The following is a 21,318-nucleotide window of genomic DNA, read 5'->3' on the forward strand; positions in this document are numbered from 1 at the left end:
ATGTATATTTTATATATATATATATGTATTTTATTGAAGAGTAGAGGAAAAATATAGACATAGCTCCCTACACAGGGGATCTGTCAAGTAGTCATGAAGAAGTATTTTTAAACAGAAAATTGAGAGTAGAAGGCATCTAAACTCTTGGTGGAGTGGTGGACTGGGGTTCAAAAGTTGGAAAAAAGTACCATGTACTCATGTATTAGTACATTTTAGTTGCATGATGACACCTCAGAAATAAAATTTGAAGTATCTCCTGCTATTGTCTGATTAAAAAAGGAATGCATATCCTACAAGAAGAGGTAGTCTGTTCATGAAATGTGGACAGATGCTGGCCCTTGGCTGCCCATTTGCTTTATAGATTTAGTACCCTTGACATATTTTTAAAATGTTTGTAGAAGTGCTCATTTACTGGCTGGTGCATTGCTAGAAGCAGATGTGAAGACAATGGTTCCATCCCAACGAGGTCTATTTGTTGAGCACACATGAGCCAGGTTTTCTATAAAGCTAATTTTGAAAGGATGTTTGTTTTGTTAGAATTCAACAGTACTGAGGCAGTCTATTAAAATCTCTGCTGACTGATACAGTCACTGGTCCAGACTGAACAAAACACCAGTAGAAGATGTATGTAGTCAAATCAAGTCAGACTCTTCATGGTCCAGGAAAAAAGGAAATCTTGCACTTCAGGTAGGGGCAGATGGCCAACGCGGTTCATGCCGGGGGACTAGAGAGCCCCAAGTTACGAGTAACATCTGTAAGAGAAATTTAGTATAAATTCTTTAAAAGCTCTCCATGCGCCTGTTCCCTTCAACAAGCTTTCCACTTTTCTTTGCCTCATGTAAACCCACAAACATACACCCATGTACACACAAGCACATGCCCATCCAAACTCTTCTTTATCTTTAAAGACCCAGCACCACATTTTCCATGAAGTTTTACTCAGCCCACTCTCAACTCCTATAGCAGATATTATCTTAACTTTACATCTCCCATTTAGTACTTTTGACACAATCATGTGACCCCACCCTCCATGTAAATATATCACCTCTCCTAATGACATTACAAACCGAAAACAAGGACTATCTTGGGCCTTCCCTCCCTCTATCCAACATACATTATTTAGCACAGTGCAATTCACATAATAATCATTCAATAAATATTTGACAGAGGTGCTGAGCCAGGCTTTGCTTGTAATAGTGTATGTGTAATGCTTTCAGAATATAGAGAAGAAAGATCCTGACTCCCCTCAAGAAGTTTACACTCTGGCCATTTTAACAATTTTTTGTTTAAATATAATTGCAAGATATATGCTAGACTTGGTAGGTGGAACATGAAACCACCAACCCTTCATTTCAGCCACAGCTGGGGTGGACACTTCTGTGCATGCCAACTGTTTCGGTACTCTCAATGCAACAGCCCCATCATGCATTTCTCTGCTTTTCCGCCTCAGGGCTTTCCCTGAAGGCTTGTGAGCCAGCTCATTTCAAGCACAGGGTGCAGCTCAGGGATGAGGGAGGTAAATGTGCCCTGCAAGCAACCTCAGACCAGTGGTGTTGGGAGCCAGTGGTTAAATGCCCCACTTATGAGAGATATCTGTGTACTTCTCAGAGACCCTGTGGCCTCTAGCTGAGATCTGAGTAATGCAACCTTCATTTGCTTTTCCTCCTTACCTGTCTCTCCCTCCCTCCTCCCTAACCCCTTCTTCTTGGGGTCACTTTTCACCTAAACTACTTGCAGCCACATCTCTATCTCAGGGTCTGCTTTCGGGGGTCCGAACCAAGGCAGACATATTATTATGAGCAAAGAAACTGAGAGAGATTTTTTTTTCAATAGCAAAGCTATATTAAACACAACTTCTTTTGCTACTGTTAGAGCTACGGTATTCAATGGTATTCAACCTCTGGGAAACAAAGAAGTCACTGAACACCCTGGACATCAACTTCTTGCACCTAAAAAATGAGGAGATGGACTAAAAGTTCTTTCTCATACTTTATGATGACAGATGTTTTGTGCATTTCTTTAATATAAGTTCTTCACCACTGAGTTGTGGCAAAAATGCAATGGCTTCTGTCTCGCTGTAAACTTCATATCATTGCAACCTCAAAAGCATAAAACTTAAACATTTTCCACAATAGGTGCTTCAAACTTTTCAATGCTCCTCAACTTAATGATATTCAAGCTGACAGCACTTACTATTAATAAAAAAGGTCAAAGTCCCACCTAACTGGTTTTCTGTGGCATCCAAATTCTTTAAACTTGCATATTTTAACAATATCTTCACCAATTCTTCCTTCTTCCCCTTGGTAACACCAACCCAGATCTCTCTTCCAAACTCAGTCAAAAATCTCCATATATCTATATATCTCCCACAATGCATCACTCAGATTTTTTGCACTTAAGTGATATTAAGTAAATCTCATTGTACAACTTAATGAACTTTTTACCAAAGAAGTCTTAGAATCATCTAAATTTTTAAAATATCAATTGGAAAATTGCCTTGATGCAATAATGATTTATGAACTTGTTTGTTTATTTTTAATGATAGGTTACAAACTTGTTTGTTTACAATGCACTGCAGAAAATATAAATTCAGTTAAAATAAAAATTCAGTTTTTCACAGAAAATACTACAATTCAAATTTAGAGGCATTTCTCTTCGATTAAAACCATAAATTAAAATTCCAAGCTTACTGTGAAGAATGCTCTTTCCTCCCCAAACCCCTAAATGTTGCTGTACCTGTGAGTCCAGGCTTCTTGGTTGTGTTCACTGCTGCCATGATCATGTACTCACTATTAGGGTCATGCACACTCGATGGGTACTTCTGAAAGAAAAAGTAAAAAACATGGTTTGTCATCTGCTCTCTCCCATCTCCATCCCTGTTTCCTGGTTTGTTTACTTATTTTTGGGTTTTGTCTATTTGTTTATGATTTTCGATTCTTTGTTGAAGTGGAGTGACAAATGTTATAATGGGACTTGGACTCCTGGCTTCAGGCTAAGTAGGAGACTAATATTGAAAAGTAAATATGAACAATAGGAAAAGTAAAAAGAGCTTTCTGCTGAACTAACTTCCTCATTTTTGCCTTTATTGTCCTTTCCCCGGTAGGTTTAGATGACGGTCCCTATCTCCCTCTCTTCCTTCTGTATTTCTCTTTTTATATTCCATCATGGCACAGATACAAATAGTGTCTGACCAATGATCACACTGTGGATACACTTGAGTATTAGCATACTTGCATAATATGCAGGATGGTATAAGTTCTTTGAGAACCCGTGTTGTGAAAGACTAAAAAAAATATGCTCAGCACAGAAAGATTTTTGTTGTTGTCATTATTGTTATGGTGTTATCTTTTTGCATAGCTTTTCAGTGGTTTTCTTTAAAAATAAGACCTAATAATTCACCATGCAAAGAAGCTGGTCATTTGCTTTGGAGCTACTACTGGTTCCTTATAAGACTTTCTCACTGATTGTTTCTTCACTGACCAACGGAGTGAAACATAGCTGTTTCATCTTTGAACTGACTTGTAGAAAGCTTAGAATCAAATGTGCAGTCCACATTAATTTTTAAAAGTCAACACAACTGTTTTTATGTATTTACCTTTCTCCTAACTTTTTGTCTTTCATTGGCCTCACTTTTACTGAATGATAACAATATATCTCTGTAATGCCATTGAATAATTTTTAAAATAAAGCAGCTATAAAATAAATAAACTTTTGTTCCAGGTTAGTAGTTTAATTAGCAGGTATATATTGAGAAAAAGAAACCGTCTACCTGTTGATCAGTTTACTCTGGCAAGAGTGACATGTACTTTGATGAATAAATAACAACTGATATTCCTCAGTAAAGCAGATGCAGAGAGAGACAGACATAGCTCACCTTTTTTGTAAGCAAATATAAAAATATGCATCCAAAAATGCAGACTACAACAAAAGCTGCACATCCTATGGGTAACCAGATCTTCAGTTGGCAACAAAGCTGTGATTCTGAGTTAGAAAAAAAGATATGTTAAGGAAAAGTTCTAAGAAATCTTCTCTTTCAGAGCTCAACCACAGGTTATTTTATTCATTTACCAAGTTTAAAAGTACTATTTAATCAAATGAACTTGTCTTTATTACAACCATGTAAATAGCAAATAACATCATTTTAGTATTGTAGCAAGGATCCAAAAACTAAAACCTAAGAGACTCTGTGGCCGTATATGTTTACAAGTGTGGTGAATAGAAAGCACTTTTCTGTCTATGTTTTTATAAAAGAATAACTAGGAAAAGTAATGACATAAAACTGTGATTTTTTCAACCATCTCACTGCATTCCACAAACAAGCATAAAATTAAAACAAATGTTAAGTAAATAAAAGTAATAGTCATTAAGCCATGGGTTTCAGTATCTGTCTTCATTTTACTGATTTCCAATGGCATATGTGTTTTAAAGACAACATGGCCTATTTCTAAGTCATCAGTCTACATGATTAAATTGCATATTACTGATGAATAATAATAATTATTAATAAATCATCCTTTACATATTTTCATCATAAGTGATTGCCATCAATTGCACCTAAATGAACTCCAACACAAAAGATATTTGTTTGTTTTTGTTAGTGAGAAAAGTTGTCAAAGTGCATATGTACACTTACATTCAGAAAATGAAAACAATGTCTTACCATAAATATGCAAATACTCTCTGTTAACAATCTCTCGAAAAGGAGGAGGATCAAAAATTGATAGATTGCAGATGTAATAGCTGGCATGAGAACTGTCCAAGTTATCCAGAAAAAAAGAGACACTATCATTGGATAACTGACAGGATTTCAGATTCTCAGTAGATGCCATGTTTCCACTTCCCTTTGCTTTAGTGAGATTACAGAACACTTGCGTCCCTTTTAGCAACTGCATTCTAAATTGCCGGACATTCTCAGGGCACTTGCATAAAATTTGTATACCTCCATTGTGATATGTAAACATTTCAGATTTGGCAGAATGATTGATTTCTCCTGGATAAAAAGGAAAAAAACAAGGTCAAAGAGATGTTTTATGAATAGATTATCTTAGTAATTATATTTGAACCCAAAAGTAATCTCTTCATAAGGTCACTTCTATTGCACCAGAATGACAGAACTTCCCAACAAAAAACACAGAACACAATAGTTAGAACTGTTCCTTCGAAGAAACCTAACCAGAAGTTTGTTTGTTGTATATGAATATATAATATGCAATATATTAGGTAATATATTTACAAAGTATGAATCAAACAGATATGGTTTCTGCCTTTTGGCAGCTTCCATATTGAAAACAGATGGTAAACAAATAAATATGTAGTAATGCAGCATAATTTGTTCAAGGAGTACTAATCAAATAAAGGTGGTGGGATTTGTTCTAATTTTGATGGAGAATCAGAAAATGCCACTTTAAGGAAATGACTTTTATTATTGAAATTGAAGGAGGATTTGCACTTAGTCAAACAAGGATAGTTTAGGGGAGAGATCTGGGGAATGAAGTAGTTAAAAAAACTTTTAAAAGTACAAATAGCTTAAGTATGTATTTACATTGTACTCTCCTGCTACAGCTTAAAGAACAGGTGAATCATTTTCAAATGATAGAAATGTGTCTTCTCCGTACCTCATCCATTGAAAGCTACATCAAAGTCTGATGTTAAACTTAAGGCCCTAAATTTTGACTTACTGTTTCATTCTTTCAAATAAATTTTAAGCTTATAGGAAACCAAGGTTGTTTTTGTGAGCTACATTAGGATCACAGGAGGAAAAAACTGAAATTGTTTTGGCCTGGATGCAGATTCTGAGTTATTAGATTATAAATTCAAACTGCTCTTTGTCTTCCTTTATTTATTTATTTATTTATTTAATGTGAGAAAGTTTTATGCTGAAATTGTTTGGGAAAAATATTAATATGACAGTTCTTTATGTGTTTTAAGATCTGTGCTCTGATCAGGTGGCTCAGTTAGTTGGAGCGTTGTCCTGTACACCAAAACGTCACAAATTCAATCCCCAGTCAGGGCACAAACCGAGGTTTCAGGTTCAATTCCCAGTTGGGGCACATATGTAAAGCAACTATTGTATATCTCTCTCTCATATTGATGTTTTTTCCCCTCTCTCTCCCCCTTTCTTCTCTCTCAAAAAATCAATAAACATATCTTTGAGTGAGGATTAAAAAAATTAATAAATAAATACCTAAATAATATCTTTTTATTCTGAAATATTTGTGTATTTTTGCTTTTTATCACCCAGGTATATACTTGTTTTTTATAGCAAACATATTATTTTGTGTTTCTTCATTGTCATTTAATGTTATATCATAAACATTTCATTTCGACATAGTCATCATAATTATCCTTTTTAATGATTGCTTTAAAAAGGCTATAATGTTAATTTATCATAATTTGTTAAATAATTTATTAGGTATTGGGTTTTTTTAACATTTTGCTTTTATGTAAATATATTTTGTCAAATTATTTAAACATTATTATGACACTGTGTTTTGCCATATTACTGAAGAAACTGCTCTAATTTATAGTATGAGTTGTATTATGCAAGAAGATTCATTTACCACAACTCTCCTTGCACTAGTTGCCTTGATTTTATTTAAGATTTACCAGAGTTACTCATTTTTTTTTAACTGAAAAAAGTAGTTACTTTCATTTTTTTGTTTAAGAAGATTTTGGATTCTTATTACCTGTAAGCTTTTGAAAATAAAAATGCAAACTATTCCAGAGTGAATAAACTTACATCATAGACCGCAGATCATATTTAAAAAAATTTTTAAATACAATGACGAGCACACTCTAAAAAATAGTCAGACACAAGGGAAACAAGATAATAGAAACAACTGATAAATGTTTCTTTTCCTTTCTCTCTTCACCCCTCTTCTCTCTCTTTCTCTCTCTCAAATCAATAAACATATCCTCAGGTGAGGATTTTGTAAATAAATAAATGTTTTAAAAGTATAGAGAAAATAATGCTTATTTTATTTTTAAAATAGAGGGAATAATATAAGCAAAGGGGAAAGAACTAATAATATGAGAATAGATGAAGTCTATATTATATGACAATGAAAGTTGTTTTGTTTGAGACTTATTTGTCTGAGTAAATTATGTTGCACTATTATTGTTTTGATGCTTATATCTCTACCATCTGCTGTAGAAGATAAAATTAGTGGGTTTGTTCTCAGTTCCTTTAGAAATGACCAGAGTAAATTTCCCAAGGACTAAGAATGGCAGTAAGTAAACCACAGAAACATCTTGGTGTAAAAGTTTCTGTGGCCACTGTGTGTACAAACAAACGTAAATGCATTGTCTTCTATTTCTAAAGATGATTTTGTCATCAACTTTTCCCCTTTTGTGTCCACACACTGACTTATAACCTGACACAAAATGAAATGTAATGGTCAGCAGCACAGGATGGTAGAAGTCCAGTGCAGTGGTTCCCAAGGAAACCAGAGGAAAATTCTGGCTCTGGCATTAGCAAGCCTCTGTGACTAGTGTACCCTTCTAGACTTCAGTCTCTTCATCTGTGAAATAAGGAAGTGAGACCAAAACATCTTAAAGTACTTTATAACACTTACTATCTATGGATCCAGGATCAGAACATACCCACCATATGGGACAACAAATAACCAAGAAAGCTATTACTTTGGTGTTGGATCCTCCAGGGAAGAAACCATGTTCCCATAATCCCTCTCCATCCCAGCACCTTATTGGGTTGTTCCAGGAAGTCAAGAAAAATGAAAATGAATGAGACTATCTTACTTGTCCATAGAAGTGTTCAGGTAGGGCTAGGAAGACTACCTAAAGTTTTCTTGAGTGATAGTGCCAAGAGTTTGTGCCATTGACATCAAAGGAGTAACTGGAGATTCCTTCCAAAGTGTCATTTCTCCTGGACAGGCTTAATTTTTCATCTCATCATAGTTAGTCTAAAAATTACTTAGGTCCCTTTTTTATTATTGAATGTAGCGATAAGAAGCCAGACTTAACTTTCCACATACTAAATGCTTAAGCTCTCCATCTGGAAAACCACTTGAGGGCAAATCTAAGTCTGCAATTTGAATGATTTAAGTAAAGGTACCAGGTATGGCATTTAATCAATTGTTTCAAAATTATTTTGGCATCTATAAAACAGATATGCTCAAATATCTAACCACAAATTCTACTGAGTCTTTGGTGACACTTGAAAAACAGTAAAAAAGGAGGTTATACCTATAACCATAACTAAAACATTTAATGTATAGACAGACAATTTAAGGAACACCTATACATTACTTTTATATAACTACAGAAGCAGCTAGAATCTTTTCTTCACCCTCCCTAGATGCTATCTCTAAGGCTAATATTCAACCAGGAGTACTGATAGGATAGCACTGTTTTTATAGCCAGGGTCTGTTTTAACTGCTTGGGTGTCAAATCTGTTCAGTCAGTTCTTCTGCCATACCAGTATTTAAAAATTGTGAATGTCTCCTTTACCAAGTTTTTTTTTTTTCTTGCTCTTTCTTCCTTCTTCTTCACATACCACCTCTTAATATAAAATCATCACCCAAAATATCCTCTTCCACACTCTCTTATGTATGTTCCTCACTCTCCTTAACATACTCTCTCCATCTCCAACACTCATAAATTCTCATTGTCTGTCCATGTTTCCGACATCCTATAAACATCCCCACATTCTCACACACATTCCCTGTAACATAATTCAATCTTTGCCCAGCATCATATGCAATCAGACCTGGTATACTTAGAAATCATACATCAATTCTGATTCTTTCATGTACAGACCACTGATGGCTTTGACAGTTCAGATTATTTGTCTCTAAGGTCACATAAATTCTTGGGTATGTGAAAGATTGTGGGTTTGATCTAAGGTTGGCGTGCCACTAGCAACAACCAAGGTAAGTGTAATAAAGGCAGGCAACCACATGAAGACTGAGTCTCATTAGGACCACTGTTAAAATCTGTCTACTGGAATCAAGCCTAATTTCCTGTCTCTGTTTTATTTTGAGTAAAATGTATTGACTTCTTTTTCATCTGAAGAACAACTGTCCAAACTAGCATTATCCCTCTCTGAGACTACAGCAGTTTCCTAACTCTCTGTTGTCATTCTTGCCCATTTACCATCCATTCTCCTCAAGGAAACCAGAATGATTTTCTAACATATGCAATTGAATAGTGCCATTGCCCTGCTTAAAAAACATCTAGGGCCATTCCAGTTCACTTAGAATAAAATCTAATCCCTTACCCTGGTTTCCATGACATGCATGACCCACCCTATTTTTCTAATATCATTTATTTCAGCCATACACTACACTACAGTTATACTGCTCTTCTTTCTGCCCCACAAACAGAAGAAGCTGGATCCCAGGGCTTTGAAACTTGTTTCACTGCCTGAAATGTTCTCTCTGATCTTCACTTGCTTCTTACTTCTCTAGAAATCATTAACTACTCAATCCAGAGTATACCCCAAGTTATCTTCTAGCATATTACCTGAAATTAAGTTTTTATCATTATCTGAAATTATCTGGTTTATTTGTTTACTTGTTTGTTGTCTGGCTACCTCACCATAACATAATCTTTAAAATCAGGGACCTTGCTCATCTTATTAGAAATCCATCCCAAGTACCTATAATAATACCTGATATGTAGTAGATCAAAATGAATATTTCTTGGATGGATGGATGGATGGATGGATGGATGGATGGATGGATGGATGGACAGACGGACAGATGGGTGGATGAATGAATGAATGGATAGATGGACAAATAAATCTATAGATATTTTTAAATCTGGGGAGATGAAGCATTGAATATAGAATGTCAGAATCAAATGGCTATTAGAAATGATCCATTTAAGGCTTTCATTTTACAGTTACATTTATCAAGCTAACTTGGGGCCAAAAAGTGAGCATCTTGCCCAGGATACTTCCTTAACTGGGATATCAGATTCTAATGTAAATCATCTGTCTGAGTTTTAAAGAAAAAAGTTTTTCACCTGAAAATATACCCCAGGTTCATAAAGACTTGTTGAGATTATTAATTATTCTCTTGGCTCTTTTATGTCTAGCGATCGAAGGTCAGGTTTAAATCTAGTTGATTATTTAAATCTCCAGAGTGCACCGTAATTAAATTTGCCCAGTGTACAGGGGTCCTGGGACCAATAATTGTTCCAATACACCCAGATGTTTCATAACCACAGCATGCCAGTGATTTGTGATATAAACACCATGCTCTATCTTTTAGTATTTAATGCATTATTAAAAACACAAACAGGAACATGTTCTCTTGAATCCTGTTGATGAGTCTTAAAATCTGAATATTAACTCTTAGTTTTTGTTTTCATAGTGTGTCTGTTTACTTCTTGTTGGTACTCCCAGATGATAAGTACTCTAGAGCAGTGATTTTCAACCTTTTTCATCTCATGGCACACATACTTATTTCTAAAATTCTGCACACACCAAAAAATATCTTTTTTGCCCATCTGACAAGAAAATAGGTATAAGTTTGATTCATTCATGCCAGACAGCTATTGTTGTGTTGGCTGTTGTCATTTTTTTACTTGACAATCTAAGGGAAAAGAGGTCAGTGCCCCAATTAGTCAGGTTTTGCATGGTTTAAAAATTCTTGTGACACACCAGTTGAAAATTGCTGCTCTAGAGAACATGTACTACATCTTAATCACATTGACTCCTATATCTAAAGGGTACAATCTTCCCAATAGAGGCTTAAACCTGTTAACTGCTGCTAACTAAGATTTTTATAATATTACTGTTGATAACAATAGGTTAATGTTTTCAGGAGAAAAATAAGACTCTGTATATTATGTGATTTCTTCGGGTTTTTGAATTTTTCAATGGATAAAAGTATTTTCATTTTCATTTTTGGGGAGGCTATTAAGAAAATCCCTGAATAAAAATATATTCACCTGAGAATTGCACTATGGTATGGTTCAAAAGTTTATTTGTAGATTGGTTCTTTTAATATCTAAACTACATTTCTTCAGTATAAGGTGGTCATGCTGAACCCATCCTTCCAGGACTCTATGTAAGTAGTTGTATTGCCCCTCGTTCAAAACTTTTTGAGAAAAACATTCAGAAAATGCACACAGTACAGCAGCTGTGAGACAAATCAGCAATTTGACTTTATTGTTCTTAACTCAGACCTCTAACCACAAACCTCCAAAAGGTGTCAGAGTGATGGAAAGATAAGATCTCCGGAGTTCACAACTATTGATAGTGCTTATTACACATTTTCTGTAATCAAACAATGATAAGTTTTAGCTGAGCACAGCATGTGCATATGACTTAAGAAGAAAAGTTCTAAAAATTGCAATGTTTATTTTGTTAGATTTGATCTTTGACTAAGGAATTCTAAAAGTGTGCTTTCTACCACTTTTTTTCACCTTTCATAAAAACATTGTCATTTCTTATGAGTCTACCAGCTGAAAACTTTATATATGCATCATTTCTATACTTAACATTATTATTCAAAGTTATCCATAAGCTAAAGAAGGGATTGAAATCAGTAGAAAGAGTCAGCAAAATAAGCCCATTACAAATTCTTAATATTTGCTAAAAAGAAAGCCAAAAATGTGAAAATAATGAGAAAATTTTAAAACCAAATACACACACACACACACACACACACACAATGTGTGAGTTGTTTATAGTCTCCAAGGAACTCTGTAGTGGGGAATAAAACAACACTTGGTCCTCTAAGTAAAATGAAAGATTAATTTTCTTCTAGTAAAAATTGATTTTCTTTGAGAAAATGGAAAAATCCCAGAGGTGATATAAAACTTTGTAGCAAATATTCACAAGCTAATTAATTTGCAAACAAGTTATTTCGTTAGTTATTTCATTGCCATTGATTTGAAATTGCCCTACTAGGGAAATCACATGAGATTAAGTAGACTCAACTCTTCCAGGGAGAGGTAGAGGGACAGAGAATTTTATCAGTACCCATGAATATCCACACTACTTTCCAGCTTTCAGGTGCCATGCAAAAAGCGCTTCGGGCATGCAGATGAGGTGTTCATTGGCTGAACTCGTTTAAATGTAAGGTTCCGGCTCTCATCTCTACTCCAGTGATTCACACTTTTCTCTCAAGCCCACCCCACCCCTTGGCTCCAGGAAATGTTTTTAATTTCCTTTTGACATCTCAATCTGTAAATATCTGATAGATCAAGAGTAGCATTTCCAAACTAAATTCATTATTCACTCACAAACCCAAACCTCATCCTTTAAGGGAGTCACTAGTGTGACTCTCAGAATCTCAGGGTCTTCCTCATTTCTCCCTCCCTGACTCTCCTGATCCACCTGGTCACCAAGTCCAGTTGACTAGCTTAAGGGTATCTCCTGAAGTCAATTGTTTTTCTCTACCTCCATTGCCAATCGAGATCTTTTCATTTCTTCCTTCATCTGTGAAAGCATCGTCTTGGCTATCCTTTACAACAGCAGTAGAGACTGAGAACTCCCCTCTGAGTTCCTTCTCCAGATTGCTCCCAAAATTGTATTTCTAGAAAGCATTTACTCTCCAGCTTAAAGCTTCCATTACATTGTTGCTTATGAGATAAAAAATCAACTTTCTTGGCATGACACAAAATCCTTTGATAATCTTACATATCATATATTCAAGCCACATTGTGTTGTGTTTTTTTTTTTTTGGCCATTCTTTTTACAGTTACTTCTGTTCCCATAGATTAAAGTATCTTATTACCCCTTTATCTGCCTAGAAACCCTCATTCATTCTTTTAAGAACTATTTTGAATTGGTCCCTGAGACCCACCACCCTCTGACAAAGACTCCTATCTCTATTCTTTCAATAATATATTGCTTACACCAATATATTTATAATTCATTATGCTTACAGCATAATTATTTTGTCTATCTCATTTAATCATGAGCTTCACAAGAATAAGGACTGCATCATGGTCCCCTAAATAATCCCAAGACCTGGAACATATTACAAGCTCAATAATATTAAATAAATGCATACATAGAAGAAAATAGAGGTTGAGTTTGGTTACTAAATGTCCTGCAACAGGCTGAGGAGAAGAACAAGAAAAGCAAGGCAAGATCCTATTTACTAGATACTGAAGGATACTTGTTTCCCAGTCCAAAACCAAAGACTCATGCTGAATAATTTCCAGGCAATTCTCTGAAACCCAGTAGGTCTAGAAGTAATGTAAATATCTAAGCTTTCAAAAGCTTCCAAAAAATAATACCAACAATAACTTATAAGCATGGAGTGCTTCCTCTGTATTGAGTATCATGTTAAATGCATTACATGCAGTACATCATTCAATGTTCAAAACAACCCTTTCAGCCAGATTTTTTATTTTTATCCCATTTTACAGATGAAGAAACTGTGGCTTTGAATTACTGGCCCAAGGTTATAGAGCCAACAAGTGCGGAAGCCAAAATTTGGACCTAGACAGTCTGAGACTAGAGTCCACACTCTTTAAGCTACTAAATGCATTGGGATAAATTTGGAAGGTATTTTAAGACATTTCTTTTCCTTTGAGGTGTATTGGGTAGATAATAATCCCAAATAATTAAAGTAGTCACATTCATTCCACATTTATGCTGTGATTGAAAGGGTTATTATAACACCAAAAAATATAATTTCTTAGCTATGAAATTACATGTGCTTAGTACATTGAACCTGCAACAAAGTCTGGGTCTTTGTTCTGAAAGGGTCTAAAGTCTTAATGATTATTCTGTGATTTATCTACCTATAGAAATTTAAAAATATGGATTCACATATACAAAAAAATTTTCATCATAATTAAATAAGTATAAACAGATACTACTATGAAATTTTTGCTTTAGACCTAGATAATACAAAATGAAAAGAACTTTAATTGTCATGCAACAGAGATGCTGTTGCTGATGTTGTTTCTCATTAATGGATTTTTTTGGTGCCAAGTCCTAAGAAAATATAAATGTTATCTGCTAAAAGTTTGATTTCTCAAATTCAAAAAAGTTACATTTACAGTATTTTGCCATGTATAATGCACACCCACATTTTGTGCACATTATACACAGGATTATTATACCCATGATATGTAATTGTTATACCCATGTATAATACACATCCTTATTTTCCCTCAAAAATTTGGGCAAAAAAATGCACTTTATACATGGCAAAATGCATATATAATGCACAAATACGATCTTTAATTGCTTATTGAAAAAATCATGTCTACCTTATGTTGATGGCTCAGATAAACAAGATTCTACCAGAACTGGTGGTTGACTGAATCAAAACTCCTGATTCTGTCTTTCTCTCTCTTTTTTAATGCAAAATTGAAAGGGACATTTAAGTTTCAAGTCTCCACATTGAACTTAAAGAAAAAGTCATCATTAGCATGCGAAGGTAAGCAAGCCAAGTTGTATAACTCCAGGAGGTGGAGGCCTCTGATTTGTGTTCACATATACATATGTACAGAAGAATTCAGTGTTCCAACAGAAAAAGAATTTATCAAAAAGAAAAAAAAAACAGTAATGCTATTTACTATTGTGACATTTCAAGGCTCCCATGGCTTTGCCTAAGGACAAATACATTTGACATAATTCACCACACTCCTTTTTTTATAACTTCAAAATTTTTTAATTTGCTTTTGTCTTTTATTTATTTTTATTGGCCAATGAAAGTAGTCTCACAAAATTTCATAGACCTAAAATGTGCAAGCTAGTTCTCTCTATATACAGCAATGTTGGGATTTTGCTTTCATTCTGAACCGCATTTTGTACCACCACCAATGTCTTCCTTTTCTGTGCTCAGGCACATCTGTCTTATTACAGTTCCCTGGCCTTAATTTTTCCCTCCTACTCTTGGTGCTTCACACTTACTTTTTTCATGGTGTAGAATGCTCTTCCCCATCCTCACACCATTTACCCCATTTACTCCTACTCGTCCTTCAAATATCAGTTCAAGTGTCACTGTCACAGGAAAGGCTTCAATGAACCACACTTCCCAACCCCACTTCCATAGCCACACAGTATAGACAGGCTTCTTTATTACATTCTATGACAGAACTGAATTCTATTTGTAATTATCATGAATTCATGGGATTATTTGATTAATGTCTCACTCCCAACCATTCAGTTAGCTTCATGAGAGCAGGGAGTAACCTAATTTTGCTCATAGTGTACTTATAGCACCTAGCACAGTACTTCCTGCATGGCAAGTACTTGCTGCTGTATGAAAAAGATGGATGAGTGAGTGAATGAATGAATGAATGAATGGTTAATTCTGAAGCTATTCATTTGTTGTCTATGCTGCTAAAACATTCCATTGGGTAGTTAGACAAGCAAGTTGTCCCACACTGCTCTTGGGACTTACAAGTAGGCTTTAGTTCCTTATTTCTCATCCTTCTTTACTTAAGAGCATCTGAGCCACTTTGAGCCACCACAAGATCAAACATTTAACCGATCTGCTTTTGTTTTTTATTTTCCTGGAAAGAAAAAATAGTCTATTTCTTTGTACCACTAAAAAATTTATTTCTAGATAAGATTATACCTACTAAAAGTTGTGATTTCACTTTTAGAGTTAATAGAACTCCCCAATTTAATATAATTTCACCTTTCTTTTCCTACACTCAAGAACAAGGATCAGAGTTAAGGATAAAATAAATGTAATATTAAATAAAACATACAGGGTAAGAAGAAATAGAAACACATATATTAATTTAGTTGTAGGTAGCATTATTTAAATTGTTCAGATAGAGTCTGACATATACCATCTAAGAGAAAGAATTGAGTACTTTAAAATGATCTTTTTAAATGTCTGCAAGGGCTGGGGAATGTTTTTACATCACCCACTACTCCTTAGCCTTTTAGAGGCACTCTGACACTTTATAGGCCACCCAGAGAAGATTAAAATCAAACTTCTTTTTTCAAAGTCCTTCCATTTCATTTTCTCCTCCAGAAATAATTCCCAGCCCAATGCCTGGACTTTTCATTTTCAATCTGTTGACACAAGCCCTTTTGCCTTTCATCTTTCTCCAGAATAGTAAACCATTCTTCTACTTTATCCACTAAAAGGTAACTCCAAGCAGGTAATTTAAAATTTTAATGGTCTGGTGAAACTTTTTTTTAATCTTAAAACATAATATCAAAGGAAGCAGTACTAACTCAATGCCATCAACAGTGACATGGATGATAAATGCCCTTAGCCATCATGTACTCGGGCACTTCTGCAATTGTTCTGACTTTCAAAAAACCCCTTTCTATTTGGTGCCTAAATTTTCTTCCTTTGATTTTTCTTACTGTTCACTTGAATTAAACTTAATAAGAAATATCCAATAGGCCACTCACCTGTTAGAACTTCAACTTGGAAGCAGAAGAAAAAGAAATACCAAAGGTCAGACTTCATCTTTGCCAAGAACAGATAAAATCCTCTCCTTCAGTGTTGAAAAAAAAAAATGAAGCAAATTCGTCTTCTCAGGTGTTTTCTATTTGCTGGAAAGGAAGTGGTTTTTGTGTGGGGGTTGATATAATGTGAATGCAAGGATGTGTTTTTTAATTGATGGCAGTGGCTGTATGAGAGGCGTTACTGCTAAAGGGGACTAAGCATAATCCATGGATTGTTGATGATTTTAAAGACACAGGAAAACTCTACTCTCATTCTGGTTCCAATAAAACAAGTGAAAGAGATAATGCCCATTATTTTCAGAACCACCCTACTTTTTTGAATCAATAGTTATTGGGGATAACAGGATCTAAAAATAGCCACATGATGAATAACATATTCTGACAGATTTCCGTCTTATGCTATTTGTTGAGAGAAAGAAAGCCTTTGAAATGGAACAACAAATAAGTGAAATTATTACAGAAACTGAAATAAAGATATCTGAAAAAGAGTATAATGCAATAATCTGAGAAGTAATATTTGCATGGCATTCATTGTTGAGTATAATTTTCCAAATGATGGAGTCAGTTTTAATCCAACTTAAGCCCTGCTCTGCACATTGCAGAAAAATTTGTAGAAACCAGGAATTCTGCATCTATAACCTCAAATGAAATCAAGGAAGTTGAAAAGTCTACCCATGACTCCTCTATTCCTGCAAAGAGATAGAGTAAACAATGACAACAACAGTAATAATAAGTAATTATATTTATGTGTACACAAATGTTTTATATGAAATAATACATAAAATATATAAAATTAAATGCAAAATAGTATATATTTAATATGTATAAAATATTATATGAATATAACCAATATTTTTATATTGTTTCACATGTATTTCAGTAGATTAGTTGTGTATATATAAATATATATTATGTTTTATATGTGTATCAATCTATTTAATCCTCTTAACCATCCTATGAGATGGAAACTACTAAGTGCCCATTTTACAGATAAGGAAAACCAAGGCACAGAGTATAAAATAATTGATCCAAGTTGCTTCATTAGTAAGTAGCAGGGCTGGGACATGGAGAGTCCAGCTCCAGAGTCCTCACTCTTAACTAAGCAGGTAGAATCGTTAGTGCCACAGGCTCTGAGTATACTGTCCAGAGGTCTGAACCAGCTTCCAGGAGGCTGAATCCAGGCTGGGCTTCTGAGAAGTGACAGACAGAGCAGGACCAAGTCAGCCTATGGAAGTAATATCCAGGTGAGAAATTGAAATCAGTTGGACAAGGCAACCAAAGTATCAGTCCAAAATGTCCAGGCTGTAAAATAGAATACAGGTTTCAGGCTACAGACAGCAATTAGGGAGGTTGGACCAGAGTCAAGGAGTTCCAAAGGAAAGGTAGGAGGCTGAATCTGCAGTGATTTCCCTAAGCTGCAGAGGGTTTCCCAGGTACAATTTTGGGGGTCTCATGGGCCTCGGTAGTTGGTGTGAAAGATGCTATTGGAGGTGCTAAGCTAGTCCAAGCGGTAACGATTGCACTACCAGGAGCCCTAGGTACCTGGTACCCTCATTCCTTCCTTTCCCTTCCACTGTGTTCCCTGGACTGTATCAAGGGGAAATGCTTCCAGATGCATCGTCATTGCTTTGGAGTCCTTTTCCAGCAAAGATATGGGGAGTGGAGAATAACTAACTTCTTCTAAATTTTTTGTGGTGTAGCTCTGTGTAAGAACAGTGCGGAGAGCTTTTGCTTTATTTGATAAAAGCTGACACAAATTCTAAAGCTCGGCTGCAGTTATGTGAAGGAAAATAGGAACATCTAATAACAACTATTCATTGGGCACATACTATGTGCCAGGCACTGTGTCTCACATCAATTTTCTCATTCGGTTCTAACAGGTACTCTGTGAGGTAGATCCCATTATCATTCCCATTTTACAGATGAGGAAGCTGATAGTTAGAGAGATTAAGTAACTTGCTCAGGATCGCATACCCAATAAGTGACTGAGCCAGGTCAGACTCAGAAAAGGAAACTGAATTCCACACTCTTCACTGCCACACTATACTCTCCTGTATTGGCCTCCTCTTTTAGTGGAGGAAGGATACTTTTAGGTACTAGACAAAGTTACAAAATTTTTGAACACAAAAAAAGTTTTTCTAATAAAATATAGGTGCAATGTGTCTATCTTAAAAGGAGAAAATTACACAACAATGAATACAATTACTTATGGTTTTAAATATTCAGAATTACTTTTCCTATGCTTGCAAAATTGGGCAAAAAATTTCCATTCACCGCACAGGAAGCACTTTTGTTTGCTTTTATGTTATTTTTTTTTAATTCCATGACTTAAGAAGGTTTTGATTTGTGTGTACAGATGTCTGGGGCAAAGGTGGGGAATGGAAAGTCTGTTACATTAAAAGCAGAATGTTTATTATAACCTGACTTGTGGGCACAAGAGTTCACAATGTTTGTGTGCTCCCTTTTCTGAAGTTCCACACCAAGGCTATTGAGTCTAAACAATTTTGTTAAAAAGCACCCCCAAAGTATCTGTGTGTGACCTAAACTTGGCTCACCAATTTGAAAGAGAAGGGTTGTTTCCAATCAAAATTGTTTCTCCCCATTTCCTTATTGTTGAGTAGCAACACTATCCAGTCATTTAGCCAGAAATCTGTGAGTCAGCCCTCTCCGCTGTCCACTATTCACCAATAAGCTCTTTCTTAGACTTCTTGCTGTCTGCCATGTATTCTCTCTTTCTTGCCAAGGTCACTGACTTTCTTCCCCTACTCTTGTTCTATTTCCATGTGTCTCCACACCACAACCAGGGTAAGCAATCTTTTTAAAATGTAAATCTAGTTTATCTGTGCTCATCTGCTGAGCTTCCTGTCAGTCTAAGATAAGGCCCAAACTCCTTATAAGACCTTTTACCATAGTTCCAGTTCAGCCTCATCTCCTGACACATTTGATCCTTCTTCACGCTGTACTGAAAATGTCAGCCGTATTGAATGACCTGGCGTTCTCCAAATTCCCCAACCTAACACTTCCTCCAATTGCCAGGAGCCCTCTTCTTGTCCCCACGCCCCATTCCTCACCAACCAGCCTCTTGTGTTCTGCAGAAATCCTATCATCCTTCAGATCTTTTCTTACATGCCCATCAATTCATTAAAAAATCCTTTTCTGATCCATTTACTACCAACCACTTCCATAATTAGTGTCCATTAGGTAGCTTCTCTGCATCTTCCTAAAGCCCCTCTATATTCCTCATTCTAGAACTCATTATGGTACTGTAATGGCCTGTTTGCTTTCTTAAAGACTTTACTGCACTGTGAGCAGCATCAGAACAAGGACTAAACGTACCATCTTTGCAGCCATTATATGCAAGGTCCAACACAGTGCCTGGGGCATAGTAGATGCTCCATAATGATTTCTTGAATGAATGGCTGTTTGAAGAATCCTTCCCTTTTAAAGGAATTATATTACCTAAGGAACAATAGCCAACTCACACTTTGCTCTTTGAATCATAATGCATGATGTGAGGGAAGAAAACTAACAAGATGTTTTTTGGCTATCATATTGAAATTAATTCAATAAATATAATAATTAATCATCTTCATTTACCGTTTATCATTTGTTAATCTTCAAATAAAAGAACATTCTATTTTAACAACCAAATCCTATTTTCTCACTTAAAAGTTATTAATTAATCCATAAAGCCCAGAAAACTAATTGCATATTTCTGTGAATGGTAAGTAAATCAGAGTGTACAATATGACTATAAAGTGATATGATTGATATTTTTAACATAAATATCCCAACCTCATCACACTGGCAGCAAAGCTTTCATTCTGATGACAGTACCATTGCTCAAAAGATCATGAAGCATCTCCCTGGACCCCATTTCATCCAGCCTCTCCAGATTTCTGGATCCCTCAGTCCTCTTTTTTTCCTAGGTTGCCTTCCTATGGTTCCTTCCCTTTATTTATAAACTTGATATAATTTCTCCAATCATTAACACATACAAACACATTTCCTCAGATCCCATATCTCTGCCATCTACATTTCTCTGTTCTTTCTTAGGAAAGACAAGTCCACACTCAGTCTCTGCCCCTCAGTGCTTCCTAGATGTTTTTCAACCCACTGTGGATGAGTTTCTGTCTCTATCATTTCACTGAAATTTCTTTCCCAAAGCCCGCCCATTAACTCCACATTGCCAGTTCCAACCAACGCTATATCTTTCCTTTCCTTGACCTCTGTGAATCATCTGATGCTATACTTACTTTATGTTGATGTGATACTTTATCTTGAAACAGTGCCACCCATTCCTGACTGAGTTACCAGAACTAAGGGCCATTCTGCTTATTTTAGGTTGCTTTGCCTACCTCTACTGTGATTCATTCTGTGTTAAATTTAAAATCTAAGTCTCCAAAGAAAATATTTATTCTCTTAATTTCAAACAACACTTCATTGAAGCCCCTCTGTGGTCCCCATGGGTGGTCAGAATCACTGCTCTCTTATTTTTAACTCCCATCTCTCAGACCTCATCCAGCCCGGGTTTTTCTGCCAGCTATAATTCCTCTCTTCTCGTAAATGTGGATGTTGATATTCCCCAGAACTTGAGCTTCAATTCTCAGCCTTCCTCTTTCTATCTAGTCCTCCTCACTGATCAAATACATAAAATACCAACACCATTTTTCTTTTGAAACTCTTAAGTTGATTCTGAAAGTTATTCCAAAAATGTTTTGAACCATAACAATATAGTTAAAATAAGTATATAATCTTTCCAAAAGACTAAAACTCGAAAAAGACTCACAACCTCATATACATACATGGGCCAGGAAAATAGAAAAAAATGAAAAAAAAGTAGAGCTGGTATAAGGCAATAGTGAGTAATGGAAATTAGGGCAATTTAGAGAGCACACAAATTAGGAGAAGCAGCCAATAAAATCCAGTATACATTGCCACATGGG

The 21,318-nt window shown here is 35.4% G+C and overlaps 1 protein-coding gene across 1 annotated transcript in view; it reads right to left on the reverse strand.

Moving 5' to 3' along the window:
* Nucleotides 1-688: 688 nt before the first annotated feature.
* The window catches only part of ICOS (inducible T cell costimulator), a 59,838-nt gene continuing 39,208 nt past the window's right edge, over nt 689-21,318 (reverse strand). The window contains exons 4-8 of the mRNA XM_054586123.1: nt 11,169-11,245; nt 4,661-4,990; nt 3,875-3,981; nt 2,737-2,821; nt 689-752 (exon numbers count right to left, since the gene is read on the reverse strand). Of these exons, the coding sequence (XP_054442098.1) occupies nt 712-752; nt 2,737-2,821; nt 3,875-3,981; nt 4,661-4,990; nt 11,169-11,245 (640 nt within the window). The 3' untranslated portion in view covers nt 689-711. The remainder of the gene's footprint in view (nt 753-2,736; nt 2,822-3,874; nt 3,982-4,660; nt 4,991-11,168; nt 11,246-21,318) is intronic.

This window comes from Pteronotus mesoamericanus, unplaced genomic scaffold (genome assembly GCF_021234165.1).
Source record: "Pteronotus mesoamericanus isolate MK-2021 breed Mesoamerican mustached bat unplaced genomic scaffold, CSHL_Meso_final contig_90, whole genome shotgun sequence".
In the NCBI taxonomy this organism is placed as follows: domain Eukaryota; kingdom Metazoa; phylum Chordata; class Mammalia; order Chiroptera; family Mormoopidae; genus Pteronotus; species Pteronotus mesoamericanus.